Source organism: Phacochoerus africanus, chromosome 8, assembly GCF_016906955.1.
Source record: "Phacochoerus africanus isolate WHEZ1 chromosome 8, ROS_Pafr_v1, whole genome shotgun sequence".
Lineage (NCBI taxonomy): Eukaryota > Metazoa > Chordata > Mammalia > Artiodactyla > Suidae > Phacochoerus > Phacochoerus africanus.
Window position 1 is genome coordinate 142100240 of NC_062551.1, and position 19607 is coordinate 142119846.

The 19607-nt window shown below is 36.5% G+C and overlaps 1 protein-coding gene across 2 annotated transcripts in view; it reads left to right on the top strand.

Annotated features, from left to right (window-relative positions):
* Positions 1-19607, top strand: part of ANKRD13C (ankyrin repeat domain 13C) — a 102966-nt gene that overhangs the window by 48593 nt on the left and 34766 nt on the right. For both annotated transcript variants that reach the window (XM_047788657.1, XM_047788658.1), the window contains 3 exons: positions 5728-5794; positions 11603-11747; positions 19136-19267. In XM_047788657.1, coding sequence (XP_047644613.1) covers positions 5728-5794; positions 11603-11747; positions 19136-19267 — 344 coding nt within the window. The remainder of the gene's footprint in view (positions 1-5727; positions 5795-11602; positions 11748-19135; positions 19268-19607) is intronic.

Consider the following 19607-nt stretch of genomic DNA (forward strand, 5'->3'; position numbering starts at 1 on the left):
GTGTGCTATGTTTTACTCTAAAATACATATATATGCAGAAATGCAAGTGCAAAAATAACTTATATAAAAATGTTAACTAATACTTGCCTGAGGGAAATTTAAATACTTTTCATCACATTGAATATAATAGTTATAAATCCCTATTATCCCAACTTGATCAGTAACTTTCATAATTATTACTTTTAAGATTTGGGAATTCCCACTGTAGTGTGGTGGGTTAATATTCCACCTTGTCTCTGTTTAGGGTTGCCGGATTGATCCTTGGTCTGGCGCAGTGGGTTAAGGGGATCCAGCATTGCCACAGATTGGGGCTCTGATTAGATTCCTGACTTAGGAACTTCCATATACTGTGAGTGAGGCTGAAAAGAGAAAAAAAATAGTTGCTCCAGAAAAAGGATTGAGAAGCTCCCGTCATGGCTCAGTGCTTAATGAACACAACTAGCATCCATGAGGATGTGGGTTCGATCCCTGGCCTTACTCAGTGGGTTAAGGATCCAGCATTGCCGGGAGCTGTGGTGTAGGTCACAGATGTGGCTCGGATCCTGCATTGCTGTGGCTCTGGCGTAGGCCAGCAGCTATAGCTCTGATTCAACCCCTAGCCTGGGAATCTCCATATACTGCGGGTGCACCCCTAAAAAGCAAAAACAAACAAAAAAACCCCAGAAAAATGATTGAAAATTGTCTTGTCTTTTATTTTTTATTTTTTTAAACAAAATGCTTGTTCAAATATTACTCTAATTTAATATAAGGAATTTTCAGAGGGAAGAGAAGAATAACTGTGGGATTACTAGGTTATTGAATTTAGGGAAGTTTGAAATTTAGTCTTTAGATCCCTGAATGTGAAGAATTTGGTTAACATTTGATTTATTATATTTTGTCATCTTTCAATCACTTTTCTGCTTTTATTGCATGCTTTATAGCTGCTGTCTTAACATTATTTGGTTGCACACTCTTTCACTTATTTATGAAAGATGTTAATTCCTATGTATTTTACAGTCATTTATTGATTTACCTTTGGCAAGGTAAGTTTTCTCTCCTCTCCATTTTAAACATGAGTCTACTTAGGGAGAAAACTTTCATGTCTGAATACGAAGTTTCTTCGTAATGACCTTTACTAAGTAAACAGCTATCCAAACAACTAAATTTTGGGTTAAAAAACTTTTTAATAGGAAGTTTCCTTGTGGTGCAGTGGAGTAAGGATCCAGGCTTGCTGCAGCTGTCGGGCAGGCTGCAACTGTGCTGTGGGATTGATCCTTGGCCCAGGAACTTTCACATGCCATAAGTGTGGCAAAAAAACCCCAAAAAACCCCACAACTTTTAAATGTAATGTATATATAGGTTTGGGTATAATGTGCTTAACATGATTTTTAAAGCATCTGAATTAATTTTTATGACGTAAAGATAATTGAATGCTTATTACTGCCAAAGTAATCATAAAATAGTCATAAAAATGAATCAGAAATTGACAACTATAGAAACCACTCAATGTTTCACATGAATACTTTCAGACTCTTCAATTCTTACAAATGTGTGTGTGTACACATATATAAATATATATATATTCAGCATTGGTTTTTTAAAAATAGAATCATACTATTATGTCATCATGCATTTTGTCATTTTTACTTCATATATCATGGGTATCTTATATTTCAGTCCATGAGGAAGTATTTTGCATATATTTGTGTGTGTGTGTATTTTTTTTTTTCCTTTTCTTTTTAGGGGTGCACCTGTGGCATGTGGAAGTACCCAGGCTAGGGTTCGAATTGGAGCTGGTGCTGCTGGTCTATACCACAGCCACAGCAACATGAGATCCCAGCCGCATCTGTGACCTATACCATAGCTCATGGCAACGCCAGATCCCCAACCCACTGAGTGAGACCAGGGATCAAACCCGCATCCTCATGGACACTAGTAGGATTTGTTTCCACTGCGCCATGATGGGAATTCCAGAAGTACTTCATTCATATATATATATATATATATATATATTTTTTTTTTTTTTTTTTTTTGCCTTTTCTAGGGCCGCTCCTGCGGCATATGGCGGTTCCCAGGCTAGGGGTCGAATTGGAGCTGTAGCCACCCGCCTGCGCCAGAGCCAGGATCCGAGCCACATCTGTGACCCACCACTATAGCTCACAGCAACGCCGGATCCTTAACCCACTGAGCAAGGCCAGGGATCGAACCCACAACCTCATGGTTCCTAGTCGGATTTGTTAACCAGTGAGCCACGATGGGAACTCCAGTACTTCATATTTTTAACAGCTGCATAATACCTTACAGCATGGTTGATTGAAGTTTTCCTAGTGTAATTTCTAAATGTAAAATTTTAATCCCTAAATACAATCAATTTTTTCCAATATTGTTGCAACTTTAAGCTCATCAGGCTAGTTTTGTGTCCATCAAAATTATACATGATTTTGTTTAACTCTGATAGGTACTTTCTGCTCTATATATTATTCAGAAGTTCCAGTGTCATAGAACACTGAGAGAAAAAAAAAGTTTTGTAATAGCACAGTATAATAAAAGTTCTCCAAATTAGATTGGCCTAAAGACTGAATATTTTTTCACAGTGTTTTTTCCACCTGTAAAGACCCTAGTCATTCTTGGTGATCCTAAACTGAGGCTGTTCTTTGAAAATATTGGCTCTTTAACTGATTGTCTTAGTAATTGTTAGTGGTTTGAATTCTAAAAGTCAGTTTATCTTGCTGAGAAAAATGTTTTAAAATGTTTTAAAATCGACATTTCAGAAGTTGTGACTGAGTGGGTTAAGAACCCGACTAGTATCCATGAGGATGCGGGTTCAATCCCTGGCCTCGCTCAATGAGTTAAGGATCCAGTGTTGCTGCAAGCTGCAGTGTAGGTTGCAGATGCAGCTTGGATCTGGTGTGGCTGTAGCTGTGGTGTAGGCTAGCAGCTGCAGCTAAGATTTGACCCCTTGCCTGGGAACTTCCATATGCCTCACATGTGGCCCTGAAAGAACAGACTAAATAAATAAATAAATAAAATTTGACATTTCAATTATATGAAGAAATAGAAATGGATGTAATTACTCCTGAAGTTGTGTATAGTATCTATAGTTAAAAACACATTGTAAATATTGCATAGTCAAGTTCATTATGCAACCACTGAATTGCTTGTTTAAAGTGTTGCCTCTTTAAGAACTTGACTTTTACTTTATAGAAAAGTTAGCACATCTGTTTCATTATTGATGAAGGATTTTACTGATTTCATGTCAAAGTTACTAGTACCTGATTGTAAGATGCATCTGTAATTTAAAAAACTAAAGTCATTGGCCAGATTTTTAGTTTAGACACTTGGGATTAAAACGTATTGGATAATCTCTTTTATTAGGTTTGATTACCAAGCTTTTCCCCTAGAGTTTAGGCATGTTCCCTCCCCTTTTAAGATACCTCATTTTTTTTTTAAAGCAACCCCAAAATAAGGGGAAGTTAAGAAATAATTGAGATTCAGGGTTAAGTTTAATTTATAGGTACTGGAGCATGCAAGCTCTACTTTTTCTCCTTTAGTGTATGGCTAAAAATAACCTCAGGCTTGATCAATAGCAAGTCTGAAGGCAACTAAATTATTCTAATGTGAATTTTTAGGTATAGAATCAGAAGTACTGGCTCCTAACTGTTTTGACATGGCAAATCAGATATCTTTCCTGAGCCTCAACTTCTTCATTTATGAAATGGGGATAGATAATAATAACTGCTTCACCTATTTCAAGCTTTTGTTTTGGTGTAGATGAAATGAAATCATATTTTTAAAGGAAGCCCCTTAGATACTGTAAAGTGTTAAATAATTTATAGCCTTATAATCACTACAAATTTAGCATTATGTATATAGCATGTTTCAACAGAAAAACTAATAGTTTTTTCTTTATCTCATTATCTACAGAATATCCATCCTGCATTTGGGACTATTATTTGCATACTATAGATGGAAAACATTAGGCTTAGAAACTCTTCTTAAAATCGGGGAGTAAGTAATAGCAAAACCAAAATTAAAATTTAGAGACTTTTCATTTTTCAGTTCAGTGGCCTGCGATACCTTTTAGGACTGTGTTAGGCTCTCAGATTATGCTGAGATAATTTAATATATAGAGAGCTTAAATTTTCAATTTACATGAGGAAAGAAAGTCATCATAGAATTTTCTCTCTACATTCCCTTCCTCCTTTTCTGATTTTTTTTCAAGCATCATTTCAATGAATTATTATTATTATTATTATTATTATTTTTTAATGGCTGCACTCACAGCATATGGAAGTTGCTGAGCCAGGGATCAAATCCTCTGCCATGACTGCAGCAGTGCTGGATCCTTACCCACTATGCCACAGCAAGATCTCCCTCTTTTTCTGATTTTTGATAAATGGGTATTGGTATGCGAGTCTAAATTTTGTTTTGGTAGGTTACTGTACTACTTCAAAAGATGTAATAAATTTAAATTAAGTTAGAGTGCTGTCTTCTTCTAATCTTTTTTGTGCTATACAAAATATTTAAGGACAGGAAAACTGAATCTCAGTTAATGAAAGAAGAACTTTGATCATTTCTATAGATTTATGCTATTGTTCTTCTTCTCAAGTTGTTTTGTATAAGGAAAAATTTTATCAGAAAATGATTTCTTATGCTCTTTGACCAGGGTAACTCTTAGTTGATATTCCCTCTGAGCAGTAAAATTTTCTTATTTTTGTAAAATAAAAAGTCTGGTGAATTGTTTGCAGTGCTGGAAATCATTTTGGATTAAATGACCTGTAAGAATTTAAAAAGAGATTGTTTTATTTGGTATTCCTTTAATGTTAATTAGAAAATACTGATCTCTTTGGGAAAGATAACTAAAAACTAGTCTTTAATTTTCTTCAGTGTCTTTATTTCTTTGTAACCCAGGCTGATTTATCATCCATTTTCAAAACACTGAATTTTGTAAAATATACATGTAATGTATCTTACACACACACAAACACACACTTACATACACATGTACTTGTGATATGGTATTTAATTTCAAGAATTTTAAGTTGCACATTTTTTCTTATTTTGGTATTTGGTATTTGGTAGTTTATTATGTAGCTATAAGCAGATTTATTCATCCATAGAATACTCATATTTCCCCAAAATATAGCAGATAATGAATAATAAACTATTAGAATATAGCTTTGTGATATGAATGTGAGCAACACTGGAATGTAGATGTCTATAAATCAGTAGTATGTTTTCATTTTATAAATTTTGAAACTGAGGTACAGTGAGCTTAAGTAACCAAGGTCACATATTTTGGATTCAAACTCAAATTCAACTATCTAGCTCTAAATATTTCTTTTTCTATTATACATGTTACTTTCTGGTATTTATTTAAATTATATTTAGAGCATCAGATGGAATCCAGGTTTATTTGGTTACCCATTCAGGAGGGTTTAGTTACCATAGGGCATTGTTTTCCCACTTGTAGTATCCTGCAGTATATACCAAAGAGTAGCAGTGTATCAGCTCTGCTACTCTTGTATTATTTGGGGGGTAGTGAACTATATGTTGTAATTACAGTTAAATAGATATTTGAAGTTGCTCAAAATGGCTTTATATATTATTTTTACGTGGAAAAATACTATTTTAAAGGGAAGTACACAATTTTGGTGAAATAGTAAAATGTTTACATTACTCTTCTAATTAAAAAAGTCTGTAGTACTTTAGGTGATAATTTTTTACCTTTTCTTTTTAAAAATGCAGTGCCTTTACTTTCCCGAATTCTGCCTTCTGATGCATGTAAAATATACAAACAAGGTATCACTATCAGGTAAGGTGATTTTGATTTTTTTCTGAGTAACAGATAATTTAATCTAGAGGAAGCTTTTTTATCTCTAGTAGTAGTTTACAGTAAGATGTAGTACTTTATAACTTAAACATGTTGTAATATAAATATAAAACTATTTTATCTCATTTGATATGCTACAGATAAAGAACAAAGACATAAAATCTTGACTAAAACAAAGGTTATTCAACTACAGACTATATAGAAGGCAAGTGGAGTGAAGATTATGATATAATACTAAGAAGATTTAAGATGGTCATCTTCCTCTTCCTAGCTTTATAGGAAAAAGGGGACATAAAATGAAGACCCAACTCTTGTCTTTTTTTATTCATTCCTCTACCTACGCCTCCCTCCTCTGTCTACCCATCTATGCTTTTGTCCATCTATTCAGTCATCTATTCATTCTAGTGAACACTTGAAAGCTAATTTTAATTTTTTTCTATTCCCATTTAAAACTAGGATTAATTTTTGGATCTTAGGGGGAATCTATTTATTTTACTTATTTCAGAATTTTACTTTTATCAGTATTTCTTTAGCTTTATATTAGTATAGGTATATTAATAAGTTATACATCTAAGCTATATGTAATGCTAGTGAATATGCCAACTTTTTAATATATTCATATGTATTAATATATTTTTATATGTATAAAATGTTGTATGTCTTCATCTATCCAGAATGTTAGTTTGAGTATGTAATGGTGTAGAACTAGAGATGTCTTAAAAGGTTATCTTATATAAACTCTTCATTTTGTAGATTAGAAAGTTCAGACCCATGGAGTGATTTTTATGAACATTTTGCAAATTAATGACCGAGTCAAGACCTCTCTGACTTTCTCTCAGTTCTTATCATATCACAAGGCAGAAATTTAAAAAAAATCAACACTTTATGATATTTATTATACAATATGTTGAATTATAGTTAAGAGAATCTTTAGTTGGAAGTAAGTTCTAGGGTAATTATTCTCAAGCAATAGAATTTGATTAAGGTAGAATTTTCTGGGTTTTTGCTTTTAAAAATATCCTCCTCAGGAGTTCCTGTCATGGCTCAGTGGTTAATGAATCTGACTAGGAACCATGAGGTTGCGGGTTTGATCCCTGGCCATGCTCAATGGGTTAAGGATCCGGCATTTGGGGTAGCTGGATCTGGCGTTTCTATGGCTCTGGCATAGGCTGGCGGCTACAGCTCCGATTAGACCCCTATCCTGGGAACCTCCGTATGCCGCAGGTGTGGCCCTAGAAAAGGCAAAAAGACAAAAAAAAAACAAAACTCCTCAGATGTTTCTGATTATGAACATGCTTATGCACATTAAATTCATAGTCATTAAAAAAACTTGGAAAATACAGAAAAATGTAGAAGAAATACTAAGAAAGGATTTGATAATGATGTAGATTTAATTTAGTAGCCTGTTGTTAGCAATATATTATGGTTGTCAAAAATTATCAGTTTAAAAATGTTTAATATAGGTACTTGCCAAAGGTAGTAGGTAGATAACTTGGGAGAATAGTATTACCATCCATGTGCAACTAACTAAAGTTTAGTATTAGTTCTCTTTGATTATTATAGGAGAAAAGGAGTTTCTTTCTTTTAAAAAATTCTGTCATGGAGTTCCTGCTGTGACCCAGTGGGATCTGTGGTATTTTGGGAGCATTGGAATGCAGGTTCGATCCCTGGCCAGGCACAGTGAGTTAAGGAACCAGCATTGCTGCAGCTGCAGCCTGGGTGGCAACTGCAGCTCGGATCTGTTCCCTGCCCCGGGAACTCAATATGCCTTGGGGCGGGGGGCCAAAAAAAGAAAAAAAAAATTGTTTCACATTTATATATGACTTTTAAAATTAAATGACATGACACATATTACATAATAAATACAGATGATAAAACCACAAAATTGCTAAAATAGAGACATAAGAATAAGAATCTGAGGGAGAATAACTATGTCAAGAATGTAGGTTAAGGGGAAGCTGCTGTAATTAAGCAAGACACTGAAACCTGAGTTTGCTAGCCGCTGAGATTGAAGGGGAAATGTGAAATGTGATAGTTTCAAGAGTGCTGTTATCAAACTTTACTAGATTAATGGAGAAGATGGGTTGTAGGATGTATGGCAAAGGTTTTTTGCATAGATAAAGAATTATTTTAAAGAAAAAAAGTCTGTTAACATTAAGTAACAACTTTCAGATTATCATAATTAGTTTTTTTAAACATCACTTCAAATGAATTTTACTTGAATCTCATGACAGCCATGTGATCATTTAAAGTATCTTCTTTGGTTTCAAGGAGAAATAGGAAAGAAATAGTAGAAATAGGAAAGTGAGCAACTTTATTGTTAAGAATACTAACAAATATTTTCATATTTTCACTATTAATAATTATGAAGTAATCTATAACCACTGACTGAAATGATCATTGAAGATTGCCTATTTGGGCTATTTCTCTCTTAAGGGCAGGCCCTATTTCCTTTTTTAATACTACTTGGGCATTTTTAAAGGTTTTATCTGAAAAAGAACATTGCTCTTTTTCTTATTTATTTATTTACTTTTTTTTTCTTTTCTTTTTTCTTTTTTTTTTTTTTTTTTGTTGTTGTTATTTCTTGGGCCGCTCCTGCGGTATATGGAGGTTCCCAGGCTAGGGGTCCAATCGGAGCTGTAGCCACCGGCCTACGCCAGAGCCACAGCAACGTGGGATCCGAGCCGCGTCTGCAACCTACACCACAGCTCACGGCAACGCCGGATCCTTAACCCACTGAGCAAGGGCAGGGACTGAACCCGCAACCTCATGGTTCCTAGTCGGATTCGTTAACCACTGCGCCACGACGGGAACTCCTATTTACTTTTTTATTTGCTTTTTAGGGCTGCCCACACGGCATATGAAAGTTCCCAGGCTAGGGATCAAATCGGAGCTACAGCTGCCACCCACAGCAATGTGGGATCTGAGCTGGTTCTGCAACCTACACCACAGCTCACAGCAAGGCCCAATCCTTAACCCACTGAGTGAGGCCAGGGATCAAACCTGCGTTCTTATGGATACTAGTCAGATTCATTTCTGCTGTGCCACAACGGAAACTCCTGAAAAAGAACATTTTCTATTCAAATCTTTCATTTGTATAAAGAATTTTTTGTTCTTTGTGGTGAATTACATGGCAAAAATTAAAAATATTTAGGACCATAGGCTTCAAGCCAAGGATAGTTAATACATTAAAATACCATCATGATAAATTGTATCATTATGAGATAGGAATGATAGTTTACTTGGCTACCTAATTTGTCTAATATCTAAGATATATTAGATAGTCTTCTTTCAGCTGCAGATTTTAAAACATATATAAAGATTGACTATGACTGATTTTAGGTATGGCTAGATTTAAGAGCTCAAATGTCGCCACATTGGTCTGTCTTTGTGTCTGTCTGTCTCTCTGTTTACCTTTTCTCTCACTATTCCCATTCCCACCCCTTGTATCCCACTAGTATTCCGACTATGTTTACCCAGGACAGGCAAGAAGGGAATGGAGACAAAAGACTGTTCTGGCCCATTTCTTCTTCTTCTTTTTTTTTTTTTTTTTTTTTTTTTTGTGGGGCATAGAGTTCCCTGGTAGCTGAAGCTTGGAATCCAAATAGGCCACTCATAAAGTGATCTGTTCCTTAGCCCACATCTTACAAAGGTAGGGAATAAGCCCCTTATACTGGCATTATTTTTTTCTTATGCCACACGTACAAGCAACAACAATATATGCTTGGCAATACAGGCAGCCAGTGGCAGCAGGTGGCAGCAAGTAGCCCCCTGGAAGTGGACCAGGAGCTAGAATTCAGCTATAAAGCAGCAGAAAGAGTTCACTCCGACAGGAGTTGATGACTTCTTGATTCAATTCTAAGGGATATGTATAGTTTATATGGCTCAGAAAAGAGCCCCTTATATATAGGGTAACCATACTTCCCTATTCATCCCTGTTGTCCTAGTAAAATTATTAATAGTATCACCTTCACTTTTAAAAGTTACTAGTTTTGGTGATAAATTATATATAACCCTAGTTATTCTTTCAATGCAACATGCAAAATATGTTTCATTCTTTGGCTTTTGCTATACAGGGAACAGTAATGACCACTCACTTTACCTTGTCTATGGTGAAAACTGAAAAATATACAAAGTAATGAATTCTTATATTGCATTAGAAACTTAGTGGCCAGGGTGGATCTCTCACAAAAACTTAAAGGAGTTTCCTTGGGTGTGACCAGCATCTCTTAATAGCTGTGTGAACCTATTTCTTAGATTAAGGACTGTTTTGAGCAGCCAGTCAGAGATCCTGATCTACAAAGCCTTGTGCAAGATTGAAGCACTTCATGGGAGTTACTGTTGTGGTGCAACAGAAATGAATATGACTAGTATCCATGGGGATGTAGGTTCAATCCCCAGCCTTGATCAGTGGGTTGGGGATCTGGCTTTGTGGTGAGCTGTAGTATAGATTGCAGACACTGTTAGAATCCTGAGTTGCTATGGCTTGTGGCTGTGACTGACAGCTACAGCTGTGATTTGACCCCTAGCCTGGGAACTTCTATATGCTGCAGGTATGATCCTAAAAAGCAAAAAAAAAAAAAAAAAGATTGAGGCACTTCAGGGTACTTGTGAACTTTTCTACTCCATTATTCTTCCCATTTTCTGCAAGTAGTGATTTGTGTAATTTATCAGGTAGATCATGCCAGGGTCTTAGTTACAGTGAGCACAACAAATATACAAGTGTGTGAATCTATGAGTATTTGCCACAGGGATGAGCTATATTGTTCTCAAGCTGTGGAGATGAAAAGAAAATGCTAGGAAAGAGAATTCTGATCTTAATTTGGGAAGTCAAACAGAAAAGCCAAGAATTTGTAGTAAGTTAAATGATTTGTCAAGTTGAAAGATGAAGCAAGGATTGGCATCCTATCATTAAGTATATGCATAGATATAGAGCATAAGGATAAGACTGTGGACATTGTCTTTAATCTAAGAATGTGGTCCATCCATTGCTATACCCCCCTTATATGCAATTGACCTTTGAAGACACCAGTTTGAACTGCGTGGGCCCATTACAGACAGATCTTTTTCTTTTTCTTTTTTTTTTTTTGGTCTTTTTGCTATTTCTTGGGCCGCTCCCGCGGCATATGGAGGTTCCCAGGCTAGGGGTCAAATCGGAGCTGTGGTCACTGGCCTACGCCAGAGCCACAGCCGAGCCGAGTCTGCAACCTTCACCACAGCTCACGGCAACGCTGGATCCTTAACCCACTGAGCAAGGGCAGGGACCGAACCCACAACCTCATAGTTCCTAGTCGGATTTGTTAACCACTGCGCCACGACAGGAACTCCATCTTTTTCAACAAATATGTACTATAGTACTGCATGATCCAGGGTTGGTTGAATCTGAGGATGTGGAACTGTGGATATGGAGACTGTAAAATTATATGTGGGTGGGGATGGGTGTCAGTGCCCCAAAGCCATGTGTTCAAGGGTCAGCTGTACTCTGCTGAGCTAGCAACGTGATCCTAAAGGGATCAAACAATGTTAGACAGGTCTGCTTTCCTTTTCCACCCTTCTCAATTGAAGTAACTTTTAAGCAGTAGCCACAGTAAGTGAAATGATATATATTCAAAATTCTGTTGGTGTTTTTTAATGTTTTTTTTTAAATTTAGCTTTCATATATAAATTTGACTTTGAAATATGGTATTAATATCTTGGTTTGAGTTTGGAAGGAACAAAGCTTTTTTAATTAATTTGGAGTTTTATTGGAATTTTATTTGTCAGAATTTCTCATCCCCCCATCTTTCACAGGCTTGACACTACTCTCATAGACTTTACTGACATGAAGTGCCAACGAGGGGATTTAAGCTTCATTTTCAATGGGGATGCGGCACCCTCTGAATCTTTTGTAGTGTTAGACAATGAACAAAAAGTTTATCAGCGAATACATCATGAGGTGAGCATGTTGTCTTACCGGTATTACTGTAAATGGTTTAAAATATATCTATGTATGCAACCAAACCTCAGTGTAATTGTCTTAAAAGTTTAAGGCAGTGTTGAGATGATTCATTCCTAAAACTTTCATTTTCTTACCTCTAGCTTTAAAAAAAATTTTTCCCTCATCTGTTCTGTATCCTGACCAATCGACTGAGTCTGTTTATTCTTAATTCACTGATGATCTCCTAGTTAAACAAACTCCAATGTCTCTTGGTTCTCATTTGTTGAACCTATACTGGCCCTTTCATCAATTATTATCTAGCTACCTTAGTTTCTTTTATTGTTATGAGCCATCTCTATCTCTTTAATATGAATGCCTCTTTTGGCTCTCTGTCTGTGTACCCTTTTACTTTTCCTAACTCTTTGGCTACTTTTCTTTTCTCTGTCTTTTCGCTCTTAAAGTACAAAATTATACTCCTTTTAAAAATATACCTCCATGTTGGTATTGCTTCCATACGCACCATTATCCTTATCTCTTGTTCCCTGAATGCCCCTTTCCCTGCTATAAGCCAAAGAAAAAGCTTTTCTAGTGTCTGTATATCATTGATAGCCCTACAAATGTTTTGAAGTCAATATTTTGTTTTGTCACTTTGCATTTTGTTTTATTTTTCACCACTTCCTTTCCTCATATTGTCATTCAATCATATCTTGTAGCTCCTTCCTCGACATCTCTTAAATTAGACCTTCTTATACCATATCTGTTGATGAAACCTTAGTTATCTTGTAAGTATACTATTAAAATAAATAGTTTCCTGGTGTTTCCATCATGGCTCAGCAGTAATGAACCCGACTAGTATCCTTAAAGATGTGGGTTTGATCCCTGGCCTCACTCAGTGGGTTAAGGATCTGGCGTTGCTGTGAGTTGTGGTGTAGGTTGCAGATGTGGCTTGGATCTGGTGTTGCTGTGGCTGTGGTGTAGGCCGGCGGCTGCAGCTCCAATTAGACCAGTAACCTGGGAACTTTTCCGTATGCCACAGGTGCGGCCCTAAAAAGACAAATAAAATTAAAAAATAAAATTCCTAACTGGCACTGAGCAAGGAAGATATAAAATTTAGAGAAGAAAAAAAGACATTCCGTATGGGGGAAACAAGATGAGTAAAATCAGGGAAGTAGGAATAAGTTTACTTGGGAAACAGAAAAGCAATCTATCTGCAGTGAAGATTTCTTTTATTGAGCATTGGAACATGGTTTAAGGAAGGCCTTAACAGCCAGATAAAATAGTTTAAGATATGCTCTAGGTGGTAACAGAGAATCATGGATTCTTAAACAAGGTATTGATATGATCAAAAAGTAGTTTAAGTGAATAAATCTTATATAGTTCTTTGACTTTTCCTCCTAACCTCTCTTCCTTCCCAAACATTTATCAAGGACCTAATGCTGGATACTGCAAGGTGCTATAGACAGACCAATTGTATTAATAGTATATAGTTGTCTCTTGGTATCGGTGGGGAATTGGTTCTAGGAACCCCCAAGGATATAAAAATCCAACCTTCGCTCAAGTCCATTATATAAAATGGTATAGTATTTGCATACAACCTATGTGTACTCTCCCATATACTTTAGTTCATCTCTAGATTACTTATAATACCTAATACAATGTAAATCCTTTGTAAATAGTTGTAAATACAATGTAAATGCTATGTAAATAGTTAACACCATGGCAAATTTAAGTTTTGCTTTTTGGAACTTTCTGGAATTTTTTTCCCCCAAATAAATATATATTTTTGGGCTGTGCCCTCAGCATGTCGAAGCTCCTGGCCCAGGGATTGAACCTATACACAGCTGTAGCCAGAGCCACAGCAGTGACAATGCCAAATCCTTAACCTGTTGAGCCATAAGGGAACGCCTCCCCAAATATTTTTGATCCTAGATTGGTTAAATCCCCAGATGCAGAAGCTGCAAATATGGAAGTCCAATTATGTATCAACTGCTATCATATATTAAACATTAATTGCTTAATATATGCTTTTTGGGACTGTAATCTAAATACAGCTCTTCTCATTAAATCCTTAAAATAACCTTTCAAGGATTTCCCATTATGGCTCAGCAGAAACGAATCTGACCAGCATCCATGAGGACCAGGTTTGATCCTTGGCCTAGCTCAATGGGTAAAGGATCTGGCGCTGCTGTGAGCTGTGGTGTAGGTCACAGATGTGGCTCAGATCTGACATTGCTGTGGCCATGGTGTAGGCCAGCAGCTATAGCTCCGATTTGACCCCTAACCTGGGAACCTTCATATGCTATGGGTGCAGCCCTAAAAAGCAAAAAAAAAAAAACAAAAAAACCCCTTCAAAATAAATAGTATTTTTTATCTCGATTTCATCGATGAGAAAATTGAGGCTTTTAAATGTTAAATAATACCTCTAAGATCACACAGCTAGTATTCAAGATGGATTGGAAAAGGAAGAGTGGAAGTGGGGAAAATATGTTTTTATAGTTATAGGCATACTTTGCTTTATTGTTCTTCACAGATACCACATATTCTATAAATTGAAGGGTTATGACAACCCTGTGTCTAGCAGGTTTGTTTGTGCCATTTTTCTGATAGTATTTGCTTATTTTATGTCCCCATGTCACATTTTGGTAATTCTTCAAATATTTTGAACCCTCCACCAGCCAACAGATTATAATCTGCTGAAGGTTTAGATGATGGTTAGCATTTTTTAGCAATAAAGTATTTTTAAATAAAGGTATATACCATGTTTTTTTTAAAACATGATGCTACTGCTCAATGAGTAGACTGCAGTCTAGTGCATGTGATGGTCATGCCACTGATAGAAATGGGCATTTGGGAAAGGAAACAGGTTTGGGTTTTAGGTGATGTTCATATTGAATTGGTTGCTAAAATCAGTGAACTTGTTTCAGCCCTGTCTTTATTAGACTTTTCTGAAGTATTTGCGTTATTGGTAACTCAATTCTTTTTTTTTTTTTATTGTCTTTTTGCCATTTTCTTGGGCCGCTCTTGTGGCATATGGAGGTTCCCAGGCTAGGGGTCTAATTGGAGCTGTAGCCGCTGGTCTACACCAGAGCCACAACAACTCGGGATCCGAGCCACATCTGCAACCTACACCACAGCTCCCGGCAATGCTGAATCCTTAACCCACTGAGCAAGGCCAGGGATCGAACCCGCAACCTCATGGTTCCTAGTCGGATTCGTCAACCACTGAGCCACGACGGGAATTCCGGTAACTCAGTTCTTAAAATTTTTATTTCTTCATGATTTGTTCTTGGTCGATAAATTTTTTTCCCCACATCTCCTTCTTACTCTTTTTTTTGCCTGTTCCTTTTTCTCTGTTCATTTCTTTAACATTGATATGCCCTTAATGTGTTTCTTATTTTTACAAACTGCCAGAATAATCTCTTCCATTCCCACAGCTCTCACTACTTCTTATCAGTTGATAATTCACAGGTATGTATTTGCATCTTAGGTAGATCTTCTGAGTAGGGACTTGTCTATTTAAATGCCTAGTGGATATCATTATGTCTCCCAGATACCTCAAATGCAGCTTATTTAAGACTTAACTAATTATTTTTCCTCCATAAAGGGGAAATGCCCTCTCTTCCATTTTCTTTATTTTGGTAATTTTTACCATTCTGTGTTAAGCAAGAAAACTGGGAGTTTTTTGTACATCTTTTCTCCCACTGTCATGTTTCCTTTTTTTTTTTTTTTTTTGTCCTTTTGCTATTTCTTTGGGCTGCTCCTGCGGCATATGGAGGTTCCCAGGCTAGGGGTAGAATCGGAGCTGTAGCCACTGGCCTATGCCAGAGCCACAGCAACGCGGGATCCGAGCCACATCTGCAACCTACACCACAGCTCACGGCAACGCTGGATCATTAACCCGCTGAGCAAGGCCAGGGACCGAACCCGCAACCTCATGGTTCCTAGTTGGATTCGTTAACCACTGCGCCACGATGGGAACTCCTCTTTTTTTTTTTTTTTTGTCTATGTTTCTTAATTAGAAAACATGTGTGGTCATTTTTGTCTCCCTATTGTATTATAATTATCCCTTTTTTATTCATACTGCCATAATTTAGATATTCATTATATCAACTGGACTGTTACAAAAGTCTCATAAATAATTTTCCTAAAAAAAAAAAAAGAAGAAGAAAAAGGAGTTACCGTCGTGGTGCAGTGGTTAACGAATCCGACCAGGAACCATGAGGTTGCGGGTTCTGTCCCTGGCCTTGCTCAGTGGGTTAACGATCCGGCGTTGCCGTGAGCTGTGGTGTAGGTTGCAGACGTGGCTCGGATCCCGCGTTGCTGTGGCTCTGGCGTAGGCCGGTGGCTGCAGCTCCGATTCAACCCCTAGCCTGGGAACCTCCATATGCTGCGGGAGCGGCCCAAGAAATGGCAACAACAACAACAAGACAAAAGACAAAAAAAAATAATAATAATTTTCCTAGCCCTCTTCTCTGCTTTTAAATTATCTCAAATATTGGAGATGGATTAAACATTGAAAACAAATTCATGAAACTTGTCTTCCTTAAAGACACTTCTTCAGCATGTCATGGTTCCTTCTGTGACCTGGCTTTTGCTCACTTTTCCATCCTTTTCCTTACCTTATCATAGATATCCTCATGCTGAGTTCTTTGCAGCTTTTTCTAAGCTGTTTAGTGTTTCATTCTTTTGATCATGTTGTTTCCACTTCCTGAAATACCCTTCTTGTTGCACCCTCACATGGGCCACCTACTTAGTGTTACTTCTTCCCCTGTTAGGTGACCACTGTTTTCTTTATGTTCCCACTAAATCTGGCACCAAGGAGCTTCTAATACTTTTTTTTTCTGTGTATATGACTTTCTTCCTCTTTTGGGCTAAGCTCCCCAAGGTTATGGAGATGTTTTAGTTGTGTCCTCTGGTATGTAATACAGCATTAGTGCTTCCTAGGGTTTGGCAGACACTTTCTGTAAAGGGAGAGAGAGTAAATATTTTAGATATTTAAATTTATTTGCAGGTCATATGGTCTTTGTAACAACTACTCAACTCTGTTGTTAATAGTGTTAAAGCCACCATAGATAATATATAAATGAATGAGTATGGCTGTATTCTAATCAAAATTTGTTTTTACTTATAAACACTGGTGGTGGAATGGATTTGACCGCTGGCCGTAGTTTGCTGATCATTATTCTGGACCCTTAGATATTACTAAATAATTTGGTTTCTTCTGTATTGAATGATAACAGGGTAGCTAACTAGGCAATAGATGAGTTAGAAAGACGGTATTAAAAGACGGTATTAATGCCAGTAGTATAAATATTAGCTGATTTTATGGTATCAATGAAATCACTAACAACCTAATATCTAGGTTATATGTGTGCATATTTTATATCTAAAAGAATACTAAAAGCTAGATTTTGAGCATTAACACTCAAGGCAGGGAATACTTGTTTTTTATCCTAATATGTGTACATAAGTAACAACTGTTCATTAAGTATTTGTTGAATGAGTGTAATTGAGCAACAGGTATTTTTCAGTCATATGGTTAGGAGATAATCTATGATTTTTTTTTTTTTGTCTTTTGTCCTTTTTAGGGCCACATCCGCAACACATGGAGGTTCCCAGGCCAGGAGTCCAATTGGAGCTGTTGCTGCCAGCCTACGCCAGAGCCTCAGCAATGCCAGATCTGAGCCGCATCTGCGACCTACACCACAGCTAACAGCAATGCCGGATCCCTAACCCACTGAGCAAGGCCAGGGATTGAACCCACAACTTCATGGTTCCTAGTTGAATTCGTTTCTGCTGCGCCATGATGGGAACTTCCCTATGATTTATAGAAGAGTTCTGTTTCAAATGTTTATTTGAAAATTGGGGAGTTCCTGCTGTGGCACAGTGGATTAAGAATCCAACTGTAGCGGCTTGGGTCGATAGAGGCATAGGTTCGATCCCTAACCTGGCACAGTGGCTTAAAGGATCCAGTGTTGCCTCAGCTGAAGCTCAGATTCATTCCCTGGCCTGGAACTTCCATATGCAGTGGGTATGGCCATAAAAATTTTTTTTTTAATTAAAAAATTTTTTTTTGAAAATGGGATATTTGAAACTTAAAACAAATTTCTTCATAGGTAATGTTGTATATAGTTTTATTCCCAAGCTAATAAATAAAATCCTAATTGATTTATAACATATTTGCAGCATGGTGTTTAATAGTTCTGTACAATCTATGCCAGCCCAAATTTTTCTTTAGGAAATTGTGTTCAGAATTAGTTTGGAATTGACAGAACACTGTAAATCAAGTCTAATGGAAAAAATAAAAATCATAAAAAAAAGAATTAGTTTGGGTTACCAGGAATACATTTTCACCTGTTACAGCCTTATCATTAACGTCAAGACTTTCCATCCCTCACTTGTAAGGGTGAAGGAAATGGTACTATCTCAGTTCCAAGGTATTACTGTTTTTTTCTATAGACTTATAGATTCAGAAATGGACTATATCTGGGTGAAAGTTTGGTGGCTAAGGGTAGAAAGTGGGCTTCTTGGGAATCTAGAAATCAGGAGGTGTGGAAAATGAGTCTAGTCATTGTAAACCTTATGGATGGTTCTCATTCTTCAGTCAGCTGTCTAGGTTCTGCCTTTTTTTCTTAGGATTCTGTAGTCCTAAGTATCAGAGAATCTCTCTTGGCCTATTATAGAATAAAACCTCATCTAATACCTTCTCATTTACCCCTTTGTACCTGATCACTTAGTCTTCCATCTCTGAAGCAGGAACAAAGCTTTCTCTTTTAGAAAATAATTATTGATCAATTATTATATGTCAGCACTGGGGAATTTGATGAAGCAAGACTAACAATTGAGTTTAGAAATCATGGGTTGATATTTATGAAGAAGATCCCATGTGGCCTCCTTTCCTTTCTTTCCTCCCTTCCCCCTCTTTCGTACCCTTCTTCCCTTCCTTTCTTCCCCTTAGAACTATTGGGAAAGAAAGGCTTAAATGATAGTGGTGGGTCTTTAGATTAAAAAGAACTGAATAAAATTATTCACTTAATGAAAACAAAACCTTCCTATAGGCATTTTGTCTCAGTCCTATCTACTTAGTCTTTTATAATTACTCTACATGCTCTGAGAATTGTTTCCATTACATATCTGAAAGAGGTTAACACTACTATGTTTCATGTGTCCTGTATTTTTACATTCTTAATTACTCCTAATTCTAACTTATTGAGATATACGAAGTTAAAACTTTTATAATTGTTTTTAGAGTAAGTAGCACTTCACATTTTTTAGAATCAGTCCTTTTTGTTTTGTGTTTTTGTTTTTTGAAATCTGTAATACTTTAATTGTGGATATTTTCATATATGGCATTAATAACCTTTGAAAACTTAGATTCTTATATTTAACTTTTGTCCTCACCCCAGGAATCAGAGATGGAGACAGAAGAAGAGGTTGACATTTTAATGAGTAGTGATATTTACTCTGCAACTTTATCAACCAAATCAATTTCTTTCACACGTGCCCAAACAGGATGGCTTTTTCGAGAAGATAAAACAGTATGTACAAATCTAGATTTTTACACTTTAAAAATTGTCTAGTATTTAATGTGTCAAAATAATATGATGGAAATGTCTTCAAATAGTTTATTCTCTTCTACCTGAATCCAAAGAGTTATAATGGTTACAGAATTGGAAGATATTACAGAAACCAGGAGAGAAAGTTTAGCTCATTTGAATTTTATGTGGAAAAATATTCTTGTTGTCAGCTGCCTTGTTATTACACAGGGGACAGTGTCTTCACATGGTTCCATTTTATTTCTAATCCGTTATTTCTTAAGAAGATCACAGAGAGATACACTCTTAAATTCATTTCCCTGGACCGTTTTTCTTTCTATTT